The 19,757-nt window shown below is 37.9% G+C and overlaps 1 protein-coding gene across 1 annotated transcript in view; it reads left to right on the top strand.

The window, feature by feature from the left end:
- Positions 1 to 329: 329 nt before the first annotated feature.
- ugcg (UDP-glucose ceramide glucosyltransferase) overlaps positions 330 to 19,757 on the top strand; it is a 30,025-nt gene continuing 10,597 nt past the window's right edge. Inside the window, exons 1-3 of the mRNA XM_081354527.1 lie at positions 330 to 531; positions 9,098 to 9,239; positions 18,801 to 18,903. Of these exons, the coding sequence (XP_081210653.1) occupies positions 434 to 531; positions 9,098 to 9,239; positions 18,801 to 18,903 (343 nt within the window). The 5' untranslated portion in view covers positions 330 to 433. The remainder of the gene's footprint in view (positions 532 to 9,097; positions 9,240 to 18,800; positions 18,904 to 19,757) is intronic.

Below are 19,757 nucleotides of genomic sequence, written 5' to 3'. Positions count from 1 at the left end.
AAAAGTACGTAACGGTTTTCATAAAGTAACGCAGTTAGTTAGGCGTTAGGGAGTAATGCAACATTGTAATGCATTACTTTTAAAAGTAACTTTCCACAACAACACGATGCTCTTGTGTCGTGGCGACATCATGTGGTCAACGTGTGAACCTGGAAATCACTGAGGGGTCTGAAGTGGGACATTTGGGATATTCCCACGTCCAACCTCGTCTCACACAGCAGCATTAGCTACATTATCCTTTGAAAATAGTTGGCAACACTGCACCCATTTGCCTGCGTCATCATGCTCCACCCACCTCTGCTATGCGCCGATTCCCTGCAGACCCGCCCACTCAACCCAGTCATCTGAATGTGTGTAAGAGTGTGTGTGTGAGAGAGCTTCCAGCATAAGGGCCGAACACTGAGGTGTCAGCGCACCCGGACACAGGACAGCCATGGCCCTGCTCGATCTAGCTTTGCAGGGGTTCTCCATCTTCGGATTTCTCTTGTTTATCGTGCTCTGGCTCATGCACCTCGTGTCAATCATCTACGTGTAAGTGAATGCGGCTTCATTGATTTGAAATAGACCACGAAACGCGACGCTCAGAACGCTTCCGTTATTTTCAACGACGCTGATCGCAAGCATGCAGTGTAGGCAGATTCGTTGATTGTAACGGGAGCGTTGTAGACTGACGCGGCGCGTTGCAGATGGGGTGTAACGTTAGTGTGTGTCTAGCTAACAGGAACACTGGTTTCCTCTTCAGCGCCTCGCTGTTATTTCAGCGTGAAAACATTATGTATATCTATCTAAATGTTCACATTGACTGTATAGCTGGCAGGAGAAGAACTCGTATTAATAATGTCAATCATACACACATTAGCCTCTGGCTTGTCCTTCAGTAATCTCGTTTCTTGTCGCTAGCGATGATCGTTAGCATAGCTAACGTTACTGCGCACTGTCCGGGCTATTTTATTCGTTAATTTGCGAAGTCTAATGGGTTTTAAATCACTTGTGGGGTTCATTTCTCAAAGGTCTTTTATTAATTCTCAGTGGTGGGAGTTAAAGCTACATCAGTTAGCCTCACCAGACAACCGGCTTTCATGGTTTAAATAGAGTAGATTTACATATTCAATGGTTTTGTATAGGTATGTCATGTTTTGAAAGCTTCTGCTCACCAACACGTTTTCTTTCCATTGTTAAAATCCTCGGTGTCCTGTAAAGTTCACCAGTGTTGTTAATTATTCCTAATGTATTGTCTCTTAATAATTATCTAGTTTCATATAGTCGTATATCTACCCATCCCATATGTACTATGTACACATACATACCAGTCAGAAGAGCAGAATACATTTTTCATGAATGCTTGACACACATATTTCAAATTCAAGCATTCTTGAGCATTTATGAGAAATAAATTCAGTCAAGTGTGTCTGATCTTCTGACTGATAGTGTTTATCATATGATAGGCCTGCTAAGGCTATAATGAACTGAACTTTGGTAACTAAGGAACTTTGGGTCGGGAGTTTCCTCTACCTGCAAAGAGTCATGTGAGTAGGCTTTGCCTCTATCATGCCTTGATTCTGCTACAGAATACACATGTTTTCGTGAAACTAGAGTTTGTGTTTGTGACTTTTTTTGTGTTTGGATATTTTTTGGACATTTGCAAACTCCCAAATGATGTGTTCATATTCACCTGCCAATGCAAAATTGGCCAGGGTTTGGGAGAAGGTCATCACAGGTTATTCGACTCATTCAAACGAATCTCGAGACGTCAGTTCCCTTTGTTCATGTCTCATGAAATACTGTTTCAGGAAGACTGTAGCAGTTTGACCGCTCTTCTCATGAGCTTTTGAGTTGCAGTTCATGTTTTAACTTTGAACAAGCTGAGGGGTTTTGGGTTCCTGAAACCTGACCTAGATCTCAACCATCCTATGCATGTTTATAAGACATCATACACTCTTAAATGAGTGTGTGTTTTCATTAAAGCTTTGGAATGAAGAGCTCTTTTTGAAGTTGCAGGGATTTGACTGGATATATCCACTTTTTTTAAAATGGATTCTGGCCCGAAAGATAATCATGATGTTTTTGATGGGGCTCATTATGGTCTTTCTTTGACCACACAGCTGGTCATGAGTCCAGCACCACGAGTCATTCATGAGGTCATTCACATTGATCTGTTGTGAGACCAGAATGAAAGGACTGAATTCCACGATCAGGTTGTGCTCTGGGGTCAACTGCTTTCTTTGTGATAGAAAGTAGTTCACTTGTTGCCACTCGGGCACTGATGGGTATCATTAAGTAATGGTGGGTGATATACCAGTACACTCGATTAAACGGTAGAAAATTGTAAACCGGTAGAAATTGTGGACTGTCGTTTCTATCACGGTTACGCTCACACTCATTTTTTAAGTGAGGGATTTTAAAAACAAGTAGAAATTGTGATGTTTCAACCAACTTAAATTTTTTGATTTTTAACTGTTAAGAACTGCGTTGATTCAACATGGCTTATATGATGCGACATATGTCTGAGATCAGCATTGTTTCTATGCAGTGAGAGACTTTGAGTATGTGATGATTATATGCCACTGTTATCTGGGAAGACTGCAAGCACACTTGCCTGATGTACATTGGGCAACCAGAGGTGAACTACGCAGAGAGATGTTTGGTCAGATTGCGTTGGTTTCCTCTCTTGCAAGTAGGGATGTCAATTTTCACAAATTCCTATGATCGATCGTCATTTAAATTAACGATCAATTAATCGATTAATCGTTAGCCGTAATACTGCGATATGCGTCTACTGCAGTGGCTATGGCCAACAGCATGACAGGGTGTGCAAATGCTGCTCAGAACGCTATAATCCTCACCAAATCAATGAGAATGGTTTTAAATATAAATAAAGGGCTAATAGGATTGTAAAATGTTTCGATGTGATTGATAATTAAATTAATTATTTAATAATCAAATATAACTACTAATACAACGTGTCACCAACGCCGCCTCATATTCGCTTAGAATGTGTGACGCGCTCTTCCTGGAACAACTGCACGCGCTGAATGAATCTGCTACCGTTAAACTGGAGCACTTTGCTAGCACGTTATTTATCTAAAAGAAACGCATCCTATATGAGATTAATCAGATATATTAAAAATAAACATAATATTACAAATTATATCTGCACAAAATGACGCAAATTCATGCACAAGTGAACTTGAACTAAGTTAACGTTACGTGCTATCATTCAGAACTACTCATGTTGTGGACGCGCGCTTCCTGGAGCAACGCGACACGGCAACTAAACCCAAATAATTCACAATGTTTTATTACAATATTGTTCTCTTTATAATGTTATGTAATATTACAGTCCCAATAGTCATTATTAGTCGTGCACTGCCGTTTGAGCTGCGCGCGCTGAAGCTGACGCTTTACTACAGAGTTAATTCTTAACCAAATGCATCCAATATGAGATAAATCAGATATAGATAGGCCTACACAAAATAAAAAGTATAACAACTTACATTTGCACAAAACAAAAGGCTGCGAATGCACACGCAAGCTTATAGTCATGATGAAGGTGTAAAATGGTCCCAAACATAACTCCGGCGCGCTCGCTTTACATGTTTCGCGGTTGAGCAGCGCACACGCGCATGAAGACCTGCTTAATCGATGATCGATAAGTTTTATCGATTAAATGTATTATCGACAATTAATCGATCGTCGATTAATCGTTGACATCCCTACTTGCAAGCAATAGTCTTGTTGCACTTGTGGCAGAGCTTTGTCGAATCGACTCTAGTGACTCTGTGCCAGAGAGATCTCTCTTCTGGATTGCAAATAGCGAAAATGCGTCATCGACAAATGTCTTAATGTTGGTAACATTAACATTAGCGAGATGATATTTTTGTAGCAATTATGTTTTTTCTTAAAGTCACCTTAGAATAAATTTTTTTTTATGGAATATTGTGGTATTTATTTATATATATATATATATATATGAAGAGTTCAGATGCAAAAGCCTCTAAGTGCCATCTGAAATTTTCTTCTAGAATGATAATTTTTATAAAGCTTGTATAATTTAGTTAAGTAATTTCACTTAAATGACAATTAATAGGAAATTTTCATTGCCATTTAAGTGAAATTATTGAACTTAAATATATGAGCTTGATAAAAATTATCATTCTAGAAGAAAATTTCAGATGGCACTTAGAGGCTTTTGCATCTGAACTCTTCATATATATATATGACGAGGGCGAGGCAACCTGTCACTCACATGAGATCCACCAGTAGCAAACCACAACCATTCAAACAATTCCCCATGGACAAAATCAAGCCCCGCCCTACATTTGTTTTCTTGATCCGGAAGCCGTTTCACTCGGATATACGGCACAATAGGGAAGAAAAGACTGATTGCAATCTACATTTCATTCCGACTTTAATTTCTCCACTACCAAAAGCAAAACCGAATACATTGGCGCTTATTGATATGACTGCCGTCTTTCATAATATAGCCCTGTGTGTGTCCTATTTAATATTGGGTTTCAGTACCCATCCCTAAATATGATATCATTTCATTAGTGGTCAGTATGTTTAGTATTTTCCTTTATATAATTGGATTCAAAGATATTTGAATGAATCACATCACAAGGAACGTATGTGCAACCCTTTTTTTTGTACATTGCACGTCCACTGAAATGAAATGGGGTGCATTTCATTCAGAGGGAAAAGTTCTAACGCCTTAACATTCTTTTATATTGTTCTTTTATATCTGCTCCAGAGAGACGTTAGGGTGAAGAAATACAGGTTCAGTGATGTAATTGAGTGTGATGACACTGAGTTTCAGTAGTCAGGTGTGGGGATCGTGTGATACTCGTCCCGTGGGAACCTCACCCAAGTGGCATCATCCTTTTTATGTGACGCATTTCCTGATTTCTCAGTTCCATTGCTTCTCGTGTGGTATGTGACGTTTGACTGATAGGATCTGTTTAGTAAAATCTTTTATGTAATCCTTTCCTCTTTGCATAAAGTAGGAAAGATGTGTATGACGTGCTCATAGGATTGCCACAAAGAGAAATTACTGATAGCTTCCTATAACGGTACACAGATCTGACAGTTCGATACGTACCTCGGTTTTGAAGTCACGGTTCGGTACAGCAGGAGGGAGGAAACTAAACATATATATATATATATATATATATATATATATATATATATATATTTTTTTTTTTATTAAACAATGGTTTACTAAACGAATTGTGTGTCTGTCTTTAAATGAATTCAATTAAGTTTCTTAAGGATAAAAAAACTATTTCTGTGAACTAGCCCAAACTAAATATAAAATAATGTTGATAAAATAATAAACAGCATTAACTTTGAATTAAAAAATTGGTATAAAATGATGTTTTTACTCCAATTCGTTGTTGAAATTATAATCATAGTGGCTGTCATTTTCATGACAGATATTTTAAACGTATATTAAATAATCAAGACATCACTAACAAATATAATGAATATATAGGCTAATATATTTAGCAAAAGAGTTCTAGCTGACTGAATGACTTGCCTGAGGTAAATGTAATGCGTGACATTGTTTACAAGCTGTTTTACTGATGTCTTTTCCCCGTTGAAACAGTGATTGAGCGATTGCACGAGATATAATACGTTTCTGTAAGTTGTACTGTATCTTTTAACATACCTTTAGATGTTTATTCTGTAAGTAACGAGGAAGAGATGATCGCGTTCACTCTGCCGCTTGAACTGAGGCGCCTATAGTGATGCCACACCACATTAAATAACATCAAAACTTCATTTATTGTTTGAATTTTGTTAAAATTCATTTTAAAAAGACATAATTTGAAAAATGACATTTTATTTCTTATCCAAAGTAACAAAATGCGGAGATTATTGGTGGTTAGTGGTGGTGGTTGGGCTACAACGCTGTATTCTTTTCTCTTTAAATATGTGTACCGTTACACCCCTAATTACTATTTAATCAAATGCCAAGGAAGAAACATTTGAGAGTACCGTATTGCGTTTTTTCAGTTTGGTTTTTACTATAGTTACATCCCAAGGTTTTACCAGATTTTCACTCATCTACTCAAGACCAGCCCACAGCCTGGTATCTATGAGTCTCTTTCGAAGTAAAGATGCGGTAAAATTTAGGATGAAACTTTGCTGGCGATAAGGTCCGTTGTCTACTGACTGTCAATAGTGTAATGATAACAGCTCACACAGCAGCTTTCAATGTGTCAAATCAGTTGTGAAAATCAGCGTGGGGAAATCTTTCGCCGAGTTTCAGCCTTTGGGGCATGCGTGTACCATGAGTAATCAAAGGAGATGAATTCCTAATGGTTAATTAATTTCCTCATTGTTATTTTAGGAACATGGTCTTTTTACTGGAGGTTTGGCGCACTGGGTCTGCCCATTAGACTGTGTTGCATTCCCATTCCACTAATGGTCTGAGGCAGTGAGATGAGGTCGTGTTCCCCCCACATTTAATAGAGCGTAAGAGAGGCCAGCACCTCCAGCAAGAGCGTCTCTCACATGAACTATGAGGAAGAACTGCTCCCTGAGCTTTTAGAAATCCCCTTACTGATTCTCTGGTGTGCCGAGCTGAGTAAACGCATTGCACATGCATGAATAAGATGCCTTTCCTTTACTAATGTATGTCATGTGATTTTGTAGGTCATCAAGAAAGTGCAAGTAATGCTTTTTGCCTTTTTTATTGATGGTAAACAGATTAATTTCTCACAATGTTTGCTACTTAAGCGACTGGCGTTTATCGATAGACTACATATAAACCAATTAAGAAGAAAATTGAATACCTGTAACAAATATCAGTTAAACTGATTATCGCTCTCAATAATTTACATATCTATGTATAATAGACTTTTATACTTCCAGTCAAAATGTATTAAGTCAACTGGGATTTCCACTTCTGTAAATCAGGTTGAGGCAGATATTTTCAAATATGCTGATTGAAAAGCATATATATATTGGTCTATTACGCAATAGAAACAACAATTTATGGTGGTTTATCTCCCATTTTTCTTTTCTTTTTCCCTATCTTTCTGTTAGATGGAGCTTAACATGTTGTTTTTACAAGCACAAGAAAGTGCCAACAGCTCCTCCAACCATGATGTTTTGGCAGTCAAGATAGACAAACTTATCTCTCAGAAGCAAACATGCTCTGACAGCTAAATCTTTCTTCCAGCTTTTAATGGCTGTGTCGGTCTTGGAAGCTTCTCCGCTGGTTCTGTGGAGCGGCTGGCAAGTGTGTCAGGAAGGACTCCACTCCCTTCAGACGGGAACAGATAGGAAGCGCACAAATGGAGTTCCTGAGAGGCGGAGGGTGCCGGGATGGCCATTAAAATTGCCCAACATTGAAACGCCTCTATATACACTGACACGATTAACTCGGCATTACCTGCGAATTGCTCCATCAAAGCAAGACAAAACATGAACAGTTCTCAGAAAGAATACTGTCTTCCAGGAACGCTCTGTGTGATTTGCATCCTGAAACTGGGCCAGGGATACGTTCATGAAGTCATATCTGTGTTCAGTGAACTTCAAGACAAAATAATTATAATGGAAGAGCCACTTGAGCCCATAGACTTTGAGCGCCGTGTGGGTGCAGCTTCTTTTTAGCGCAATTTTCCACCGGACAAAATTGCGCTTGTTAACTCATGATTTCTGTTCTGTCTGTGCGCACCAATCTTGCACTTCTATCTACTCCTCAACCAGACCACCTAGAGACTTCGGGTTTTCGGCATTATGTTAAGGAAGGTCTAATCTCTGGAACGCACAAAAAAAAAAACAGGAAAAGATTTACTATCTCTTAGTGTTGTGATCCCATGAGGTGAGAAAATTACGCTAAAACACTCACCGAGTTTTTATTACTTGTTTCTCTTCTCGTCAAACTATGACAATTGTGTGAAACAAACAAATATATTCGTAAAAAGTGAAACAGCAGTAACTTGGGAAACTAAACCAGTTGGATCAGCTTCAGTTCGTAGATGAACTTTCAGCTGCCTGTCAAACTGCAAACAAACAATAGATCAGTTTGAAATACATTATGTGCATGCGCTGCAGCCGAGTAACCAGAATCAACATAGACCTGTGCTTCTCTCTGGAAATGAGTACAAAGGTTGATTTTGATCATAATTATATGAATCCGTAGGAACCAATACAAATGAATTAAGACTAATATTGCAGTTTTTGTGTGTGTATTATAATATATATATTGTAATCATTTTGCATTTGTTTTTTTATTCATCTGCGTGTGTTTTCAGTTCTTTGCACACTTCTTAGGGTGCAAAGAATCGAGCGTGTTGATGTAACTCCACAGTATGTTATGCAGAATATAGTGTTCATCTCGTTTAACAAAAAATAATTTGAATTTGTGAAAAGTTTGACAAATTACAATTTTGGTACAAGAATAGTGATACAATATTGCAGTGTTTTGAAATATTGATTGAGTGTGCAATATTCAATAAGTATATTTTTTTTGCTTTTGACAGACAATAACCAAATTATCATTATACTATTTTATTTAATATTTTAAAGAAATATATTTTATTATTATAATTATGAATTATGAAATGTAGTAATTAATTATTGATAGTTGCAAATTCATTTATTTGTTCGTGGTCATGTTACTGTCGAGCTTCACATTTCTCATTTTTAGAATGATTTTTACAAAAGTATCCAAACAATACGTGAAATAAGTTGATTTACCTGTTATTGATACAGTCTTTGGGTCCTTTTCTTTTAGAGATTCACCAAATGTTCTCATATTTTGATGCACCCAACAATAAAAAATCAATAAAAGATTTAACTGAAAAGTGTGAATATCAGAAAAAAAAAGAAAAAAATCGGTTCAATCGATTATCGGTTTCCGATAGTCCCATAAAAATCCTATAATAAATGCTAAGAAGTATTTGCTACTGCTGAATTAGGCCACATTCCAGCTTCCCTGGGATCCCAGAAAAATCCTCCGCATGAAATTCACCATCCGACTCAAAGGAAGGAGCATTTGAACGGATGGATACCTGATGGATTTATGAAATGCACGCAATGTTATTATTAAAAGCTGACCTGTATTTCTCTCTCTCTCTCTTTATAGCCGTCTGCATCTCAACAAGAAGACCCCAGACAAGGTGCCGTACAGCAAACTGGCTGGTGTCTCGCTGCTGAAGCCCCTCAAGGGCGTGGACCCCAATCTAATAAACAATCTTGAGACCTTTTTTGAGCTGGACTATCCCAAGGTACCATCCTCTAAGCTCTTTGACCCTGATGTTGTTTGCGCTGCTGTTTCGAGTTGCTGACAGTCAAGTTCAAGTTATTAATATATGCGTTTGCTATTATGAGTTTGGAAAAAAAACCCTTACTCTTTCACCGCCTGTGCTTTTCAAAAAAAGTTGCCAGCCACCGCCAGCATTTTTGATGATGCTTTTATTATGGTGCTGTTATTTTTTTAATACAGTCATGATCGGATGAACCGGCCCAATTCCAAATTGAATTGGATTTTTTAAGCCTAAAGACAATGAAAGAATGGATGGTCTTACATTTAAAGATTAAATATTTCATTAAGTAAATGTCTCATACTTCAGTTTGCTTTTGAGAGGTTGTTCGTGATTATGGTAAAATATATCGTGACTCCACAACTCTTTGATGTTGCTAGTTCTACTGCTTTTCAGAAGTTACCAATTTTCTCACATTTGTTCTTGCACACATCCTGTGAAAGCCATTGACGTCCTTTTGTGACGTTGAGACCGTTTTAAGACTTCCTGCCTATTAATTAATGAAACACAATCTGAGTATTCAGTTAAGTCTTTCCATTGTTGAGCTTGTAACGTGTGTTTGGCTCATTTCTGAGTTCCGGCTGTCTGTTTCAGTGAATTAATTCAGGGCTGTGATTTGTTTTGGCTTCATCTCTCAAAAATGTTCATGAAAATGTTTTGGTAAAAATGTATGTATATAAAAAAAATTAAATTCTCATTATGTTTCCGTAAACAACAATATTGTTATCCTGCTGATGGAGATGCTATAATACTCTCTTTTTCTTGCGGCCACAGTCAGAAAGTGTATGTTTTCAAACAGGAAGCTTGAATTGTTCCAGGCTACCCACAGAGAAACTAGTGCCACTGCTTTGCATTTATGTAGATAACATTTATGTTTTCAGTTTACACGATATTCCTGTCTTAATAAGACACTTTTGAATAAATGTTTAAATTTTCCTGGCAAATTTATGTATCCGAAGCCCATCCACAAAAATCGTTTTCAGAGGTAAAACTATACCTTTAATGACTCTCACAAAAACATGTCCAGGTCACATTTTACCCCATAGTTATGCAAAAATAAGACATTGTATTTTGCATGAAGAAACTTAAGTTTACTTTGAGCATTATTGCTGTAAAAAATACAGTAAAATATTGTTAAATATTATTACAATTTAAAATATTATTTCTATTGTAATATATTTTAAAATGTAATTTAGTACAGTGATTAAAGCTGTATTTTCAGCATCATTACTCCAGTCTTCAGTGTCACATGATCCTTCAGAAATCATTCTGATATGATGATTTGATGCTCAACAAACATTTCTGATCATCAACAGCTTAATATTTTGTATGTAAACCGTGATGTTTAACATTTTAAATTAGTTTACATTTTTTAAAGCAAAATATAACATTACTTTTTGGGGTGGAATATGATCCGGATGTATTCTGGTTAGATTTCATGAGGTTCCCCCATCTAGGAAGTTGACTCCGGTTTGGCTAAAGGCGGTGACTGTGTGCTTCAGTAATGAAGAGGTTACCGTAGACCTGATGGACACGGGCTGGGTGCGTCCCCTGATAATGCATATCTTTGTTGCTGAGCACCGCACACCATCTAATTACAGTGTTGCTATTTTGCATCCTGACTTGAGCATGAGGCTTTGGATAAATCACTGATGCTTTTCTAATGAGGAGCTTTTCCAGGTGGGGCGGCTCCGAGAAACAACCGATTTCCCATTGGACGATTGTGCTCTGTTGTAAGCCTTCTGTCAGTGCTGCTAAATTAAAAATGAAATAGATCTGGTGTATAATATACAATGCAATGACCAACCCTGACCAGAAACTCCAGTCCCATCAATCTCTTTTGATGACAGCAGGGTTTGGCATAGTAGGAAAAACTTGTTATCAATGCCATTAGAACTTTTACATGCCACTTTTTTGATTGGTGGATTACAATTTGGGATTATGGGTAGTGTAGTTCTTGGTTGCACTATTTTAAGGTGTCCGTGTTGCATTATAATTATACATTTATGTACGGAGTAATATTAATTAACTACATGTACTTACTTTAGGGTTAGGATTAGGTTTGTTGCATGTAATTATGCCTCATTTATAGTTATTACTATAGTAACTGCATGTAACGTGTAACAGGGACACTGTAAAATAAAGTGTTACCCAGTAGCTACTTTCCTGGAAATTCAGCAATTAAACAATTTTTAAAAAAAATCTAGAAACCACTGCCTTTTTTTGTTTGCGTCCTCAAATAAAACGCCTCTTTCAAATAAATTGTAAACATGTGACACCTATAAATGTAGTCATTCCTTTCTCAATCAATCTCTGCGTTAATATTTTTTAATGTTAATAGATTAAAGACCTCCTCAATAGTTTCCATCCACCTATTTTCATGTGCATTTTGGGATATCGCATAAAAACGCTGGATGGAAACACCCAAAAAAGATGGGCATTAATTCTAAAAGTGCGCATTAAAAAACGAATGTGCTCAATTGAGGTGGATAAATTTATCCGATAAGAAAACATGCGCATAAACTACAAAGGAAACACATTTACCGAATAAATCCCTTGATGCAGTGGATGTGATTGGATAACTGCGATAACCCAGCAAACCAATCGCATCGCACAGCATCTCAGATGTTGGTTTGGTCGCTCTGAAAGGCCTGAGCCATAGTCTGTCATCAGAATGATTTGGTTTAATTCCCTCCCAGAAGCGTCTCGCATGATTGTGTTCCCAAACACCAGCGTCCGAACACGAGAACATGACAATATTTGAGTTTCGTCTGCGCGCTCTGAGACTCATTTATGATGGAGGGTAAATTGAGCCCCAGTGGCTTCCCTGATTGCAGCAACTTCCATTATTATTAGATATTTTGCTTGAATTTCCCATGAAGTTTTGTACTCTTGAACACATGGGATGGAAATGATGCTTAATTCGCAAGTGTTAAATTGGCAACTTTGATTGAGTCATGTGAGAGTGAAGGTCGAGACCGTTTCTTTAGTGTGTTCTAATGATTAAAGTTTAATGCCGACTCTAGTGTTAGTGGAGGAGGACGAACCTTCACTGCTCTCGCTGCGCTCCACTCAAGGGATTTGGGGGCGACGAGTATGAACGGAGATGACGGGGTGCATTATTTCTGCAGTGGTGCGCTCAGACTCTGCAGATGGGATGTTCTGCTCTATTTCCCATCACACAGCTGTTTGAGCAGCACAGATGTTGATTCCTCCTGCTGCTGCTTGTTGGGTTGGAGAAGTGCTTCCCATTTAGGAGCATTCCTTGTGTTATTTCAAGTGAACAGCAGGAGGTGAAAATGCTTATAAAGCACTTACTGTGAACAAAGGATATCTAGTCATCTAAATGTTCAAAACATCTAGACAATCTCCCTAATTTCCTCTTAAACGCTTTCCAAAACAAGATATTGTCCACGCTTCACGTGAAACCATTACTGATGCCACGCAATCTCAGCCAATTAGAAGATATTTGATGTTTTTGATGCAACAGTTCAAGTCCATTGATCTTCATTGATCCCTTATCTGTGTTCCTCATAAATCTGTATAATTCTCAGAGACACGCAACTATTTATTTAGCTGTTTGAACTCTTTTTCCTTATTGTTACGGAAGCATAATAAATTGATACCATATATATATTATCAGCTTATATTTATGCATGAGATTATTGGTGTCACATTATGTCGGTTATTTGCGCTTACTGATTTCTCCTATTTTAGATTATGGCACAAGTGATCTTTAAAAACAACACTGTTCTGTAATCTTTAGCAAATGATTGAACATCTATTTTTGATACTGTACATTATAATGTTGTGATGCCTAAATTCATTTGTAGCATTTTAAACAGCTGATTTTAGTTTTTAGTGTTTTATTTAGTTTTAAGTTATTTATGCAAACTATGATATATTTCTAGTATGGGTTGCAACGTGAAAAATGTCAATATCAGTATTAAATTATTACTAAAGCTATGCTGGGCTTAAGAATTGAAGTATTTTTAAAGTAGGTTTTAGGATAATATTGGTGCATCTACTTGTAAAGCGAAGTATCTCTTCCAGACCACACAAGCCAGTTCGGCATCAACATTACTGGACGAGTCCATATAAAGACGGACGTTTTCTCCAGTTCTCTAATTCAGGCCTAATCGAATCAAAACAAGTGCAAATGCATCTTTAATTTCTCTTCTGGGACATTTAATAGGTTCCCTCTTTAGCAAATGCCATGAAGCAATTACTGGATGAATTAAAATTTTCAGCCAGTTCTAGCTTTGTTAAAAAAAAAAAGCTTCATGTCCAATTAAATCGTTCCAAGACTCTCAATTGCAAGTGCTTTGGGAAAAAATAAATAAATGAATGGCCTTAAACCGATATTGCCAGTAAGTCTCTTTCTTCCCAGCATGTTCGTTCTTGACTTAATTCCTGGGTATGCTGGCATTTCACAGAACGACAGTTTACATTTTTTTTTTTTTTTACCCTTCTGTGGATCATGGACGATCATCTTTTGTGTTTACGAGCCTTGCTAGATTTGTGATTCTACAGTGAGCTTCAAAGCCATAACAATGTAATATTCAGGACACAGTTTTTAGCATTTCGATTTTCGATTGTGGTTCAGATTGTATCTGTCAGAACTCTGAACATGTCAGATATGAGCCAGCATTTCTTGGGTAGTTGTTACTGAGAATTTCAGCATGCACTCGTTCTTATCTTCTACTGTACGTCATCGTTCTGTCTTGCCTGAACATGGGCATACAGAGGCATAATTAATGACTTTTCTTTATTCTTTTGTTTCCACTAAGATAACCTGATTTAACTTGTGCATTAAAAATCCCATCATGTACCAAGCAATGTCTAGAAACATATCATATAAAATTCTAAAATATTTTTTGTTTGAATAATTGTTCAATCTTTCTTATTTAATCTCTGTGTTTTGGCATCATTTGGCATGTAAGGTATGAAAAGATAATTATTAATAATAATTTATTGCAATTTTGCGATCCCCACGCAGGGCTTAATTTGTGCTGATTCGGATCCGGCACCTCCCTCATCTCATACGCCACTGAACGATATGTTATGACCTGTGTACACATGGGAAAATTAAGTATGATAACGATAATGTTGTTAATAACTTATGTTAAATGTAAAAAAAAAAAAAAAAAAAAGTTGAAGAAATGCAGCTACAAAGTAGTCCATGCTTTATTTTGGCGATGATTTATTGGATTTGACTACTATTCGCATTTTCAACGCATGGCAAGCAACGTATATAGAATATATATATTATATCTTCGATGCACTACTGTAATGGATTTCTGAAACGTATGCATGCAATTCGCTATGGATATTTTTGGATTTCTGAAAGATGTACTGTATCTTCCAACATACCTTCTGATGTTCATTCATATTAATTTCATGCCTTAAAGGGATACTTCACCGATTAGCATTAAGCTTTGTAACAGTAAACCCGGTAGTATTTTCAAATGACCGTGCTTCCCTCCCTCGTGTCCCCCTGAGACGAGAGATTTCTGTGTTGTGTGTCTGGAAAAAAAACTCAGATGATGCAAAAATCGTCATTTAGCGTCATTGGAGGCTTTTTTGACCAGAGGCGAGAGACTACAGCCAGTAGTGGGAGCTCGTTCCGCATGTCTTCAACCCGCCCATAGGGGGATCTCACGATAAAACATCGGGCAGCGAAGCAAGTGCATTCTGGGAGTTGTCTTTCATCCACATGAGCCAAAAATACATTTTCTGTCTTTTCTCAGTCTAGAAGGCACCAACTTCTAAAATAATTTCACATTTTTTACTACATAAATGACCCAATTTAAATACACATTCATCTTTCCAGCGGTGAAATACCCCTTTTAGTAGTAAAGCGGAAGAGATGATCTTTCACATGCACTTCTCTTGATCTGGTAGCAACAGCGATCTGTCACCACATTAAAGAGCCAGAACAGAAGTTTTTGATTATGCTTTCAGCTACCAATATGAGTCTGTTGAGTTAGACATTTTTACTATGTTTAAATCCAGCTGAGTTTAGCCAATTTTTCAGCAGTTACTGCAGGAGTCCACAAAATGCATCTTCGGGTCAGTCAAAATCAACTTCTGAATGAGTCTCTGAAATTCCAAAGAAAAATCAGTTGAGTATTATTAGCAAGTATGCCGATCAGCCCAGGCTCCCAGGAATGTAGCAAATGACGCACACAACTCAGAGGAATGAGATCTGGATCTGGATGTCATGAGGGCCAGATGTTCAGCTGTTAACTAGCTGTTAAAATGAATACAATTTAAAATCTCTCTCTCTCTTCAGAGCGTTCACTTAATGGACTCACACCTACAACTAAGTAACAAACAATGGTGAATGTGCAACTTTCTTTAAACAGCCAGCTTATCACGTTTATCTGCTTATTTGTCCATGAAGCGCCAGTTGTTCGGGTAATCTCTGATCAAATTGTTTCTGAAAACTTGGTCATGCAATGTTTGTGCATGTGTGCTGATGAATACAGTCTACTTTTGCATACGTACTTGTTCTTAAGCAAACAAACATAATCCATCCCCGTGCTAATGCTCATAGAGAGCCGCTCAAGATCAGTCATGCTTTAAGATATTTCTGAATTTAGGAACATGCTGCTTTTACAATGACTCAGTGAAGTGTGAAGTAAGAACACAATGTTTGCTGTGGGTTTTGTCATCTGCTGGTTTGAGCGGCGCTTTCATTTTGCATTACAGAAGCCAGGACTGCTGTGTGTCATCGTGGTTTGCCTGGTTCTGTGTTTGTTTGGTCTGTGTTCTGCTGAAGGACACACCTAACCGACAGTATATATGGCTGCCTGCCGTCCAGCCTGTTTTGCATTCTGCTTCATTTGAGAGCAGGAAATAACACTGTTCTTTTGGCAATTAAGTTTCCTGGAATAGACACCTAGACCTCTAAATGAATAATGCCGGGAGGGACATCAGCTCTGGGCTTTTAAAGGGAGAACGGCTGATTATAACAGACAGTGGAGGTCAGGAAAATGGCCGTAGGTGACCTTTGCCTTTTCTAGCGTAATTACTGCATTCAATTTAGACACTTTGGTCATCCTTTTCTTTATTACCACTTTTGTGTTCGACTGAGATTGTGAGACTTTTATTGCCCATTCGAATAGCACAAAAAGGGTTTAAGCTTGGCCAAATATCAGCAAATTGTATTCGCTTTTTCCACAGCAAAAACTCATTTGCTAATGCACACTACTATTTTAAAAGGCTGGTATTTTTAATATAAATAATAGAATTAAGGTAAAAAAACTAGTTTAAAATGCACGTGCCAAGTTTGAGAAAATGTCAACAAATGTTTTTTGTAATAAATGTAATGTCTTTGAAATGAATGACCCTTTCCTTCATGGTTAATTATTCCACATGACATTTTAATGTAAACCTTGCATGCATACAAGTTTATTCTTAATTTAATGGTTTCAAAGTTTTCAAATCATGATATTTCTAAATACTTTTTTAATAAAAAATTTTAATGAACCATTTTACCAGGATTAAAACAAGTGCAAATGCATCTTTAATTTCTCTTCTGGGACATTAAATAGGATCCCTCTTTAGCGGATGCCATGAAGCTCTTGTCTTATGCAATTATTGGACGAATAAAAACTTAAGACAGTTCTAGCTTTGTTAAGAAAAATGCTTCATGTCCAATTTAATCGTTCAAGACTCTCAATTTCAAGTGCATTGGGAAGGAAAAATGTAAAATAATGAATGAGTGTCTTTCTTCCCAGCATGTTCGTTCTTGACTTAATTCCTGGGTATGCAGGCATTTCCACAATGACAATTTACTTCTTCTTTTTTTACCCTTCTGTGGATCATGGATGATCAACTTTTGTGTTAAAGAGCCTTGCTAGATTTGTGATTCTACCGTGAGCTTCAAAGCCATCACAATGTAATATTCAGGACACAGTTTTTAGCATTTCAATTTTCAAGGCACATGTTGTGAATTGTGGTTCAGATTGTATCTGTCAGAACTCTGAACATGTCAGATATGAGCCAGCATTTCTTGGGTAGTTGTTACTCAAGACTTTTTCAGCATGCACTCGTCCTTATCTTCTACTGTACGTCATCGTTCTGTCTTGCCTGAACATGGGCATACAGAGGCATAATTAATGACTTTTCTTTATTCTTTTGTTTCCTCTAAGATAACCTGATTTAACTTGTGCATTAAAAATCACCCTGACGTTGTTGTTCCAAGAAAAACCTAAATGGATTAATTCCGAAATTAAAAACATGCTTATATATTAACATACTTTATATAATAATGTACCATCCCTAAACACAAGCCCTTATATTTTGCTGTTTTCGACACAGATGTGATGAGATCTAAGAGGATGACACGCTTGCTCACACACTTGGATTTTCCCTTGTTTTCCATCTCTCTGACGGTAGTATTCTTCTTGGCGTCATCTGTTATATTGTTTCGCAACCCGCTGTTTAGTCTGACAAGCTCCCTCATTCAGCCAGAACAGACTGGGTCAGCTGATCCCGGCACAGTTCATCAGATTTCCTTACACTGCATCGAAGTTGGAGGGGCTGCTCCCAGACGGGTCTATAAATGATTGAATAAAAGCCTCCCACTCTTTCAGCTCAGCGCTCGGGGGTTACTGTCGTATATCCGCATCTCTGGACGCACAGAAAAGTCCCTTTGTCTCTCCGCTCCGTGTCCGGCGCCGTAGCCATGGCAACCGGCCCGCTGTTGGAGGGTCGTGAGGGGGACTGGTGTCTCTTGTCAGAGCGCAGGCCTGCTCTTTCTCACTTCGGCCCTGGTGCGACTCCAAGCCTCAAACAGCCTCTCCTGAAAGCCTTTGTTATGTGCTCTCTTTACTGGTACATTCAATGGAGTGCTGGAAGTATAGTGTCGTCCGCTCGGATGCAGAGAGCAAGATCAATTGAAAATCGAGTGGCTGTTTCAGAACAGACTCGTGGCTCCTTTGAAATGTATGAGCTTTGTAGGGGACAGATTCAACTCTTTCACTTCTGTTTTCATTCTATTTTTGGCAGATGCTGTTTATTGCTATTTTGGGTGTATCATTATTCTGTTCTTTTTACATTACGGTGTATATCGTGAGCGTAGGGGAGAGAGAGGGGTAAGCTGTGCCGTAGAGCTGCACGATTCTGGATGAATTGAGAATGACTCGCTCATACACACTTAACTTGTTTCATTACTGGATGAATCAGCATTTTTTGAACGAATCTCTTGACTGAATGATTCAATGACAAATACATTTAATGTTGCATATGAGTGTAAACTTTTTTTTTTTTCTTAAATGCATGTTTCAAGGTAATTTTTCACCATTATAAACCAATATAGTGCTTGTGCTGTACTGGAGGGAATTTAATAGCGCCTTGAAAACCACCAGCGTGTCTGAACTGCACGTTTCAATTTACCTCAGCCTCTAAGTGTCTTATTGTGCCATAATAACATTAATGTGATAAAATGTTCTCTTTGACAAATGGACTTGGACTTGGAGTTGCTCAAAATGTATATATTTTTTTTTCTCTCCACAGTTTGAGATTCTGCTCTGTGTCCAAGACCATGACGATCCAGCCATCGACGTTTGTAAAAAGCTTCTGGGCAAATATCCGAATGTTGATGCCAGGCTATTTATAGGTAAGTCTTTGATTAATAATCTCTTTTTATGTCAGATGATGCCAGTAATGGAGAAACATCAGGCAGTTTGATGCTGAGGTACATCTCGTCCCTCGTGGGTTGGATTGTCTGTCAGTTCTGTTCAGTCGTGTGCAGGGAAAAGGCAGGGTCTCTGAGGAGTCTCTCCAGAGGAGCGAAGGCCACCCGCGTGTGCGCCGCAACTCAGCTGTGTATATGCAAATGCAGCTCTTGGAGTGGATATTGATTCTTGCTCATTAGGAGCAGCTGGTGTCTCTCCGGGGTGCTGTTATCCGCCCCGCTGCCTCCAGCCAGTCAGGGGAGATGGGCTGTCCCGGAAATGGCAACTGCTGCTTTGCACTAACCTGAAGCCATGTTAGAAAACATGTAACGTCTGCCAGGTTGTGTTGGTTTAAACATCTCCACGTTGTTTACCGAACCAGCCAATCAGATGGCAGGAAAGCGTGCGGTGTGAAGTGCATTAGTGCTCTCAGAGGCCTCGCCGCCAAACGACCCACAAAAGAACATCTTCATTCGGACTTACTGGATCTGCTTTATTGATGGACATTAGGCCTGTTGTGGTTTATTACGTAATTGCTTTATTTAAGCTAATTTATTTAAGCCATTATTGTCTTTAAATATAACTGTTATCAATTTGCAATTTGGTTTCCAGTCATAGATTTTAATTGAATATATCATTGTAATTTAATTTGAACAGTATCAACATAATTCACTCCTTAATTCACTATTAAAAACCATTTTCGCTGGTTGAAATAAATGTAAATATTAGCTGAAAAATAGAAACGTTGTATATATATATATATATATGAATGATAGAAGCACATAACTAAAATACT

The sequence above is a fragment of the Scardinius erythrophthalmus genome (genome assembly GCF_964197995.2).
Source record: "Scardinius erythrophthalmus genome assembly, chromosome: 23".
Lineage (NCBI taxonomy): Eukaryota > Metazoa > Chordata > Actinopteri > Cypriniformes > Leuciscidae > Scardinius > Scardinius erythrophthalmus.
This window is presented reverse-complemented; position numbering and strand designations above follow the sequence as displayed.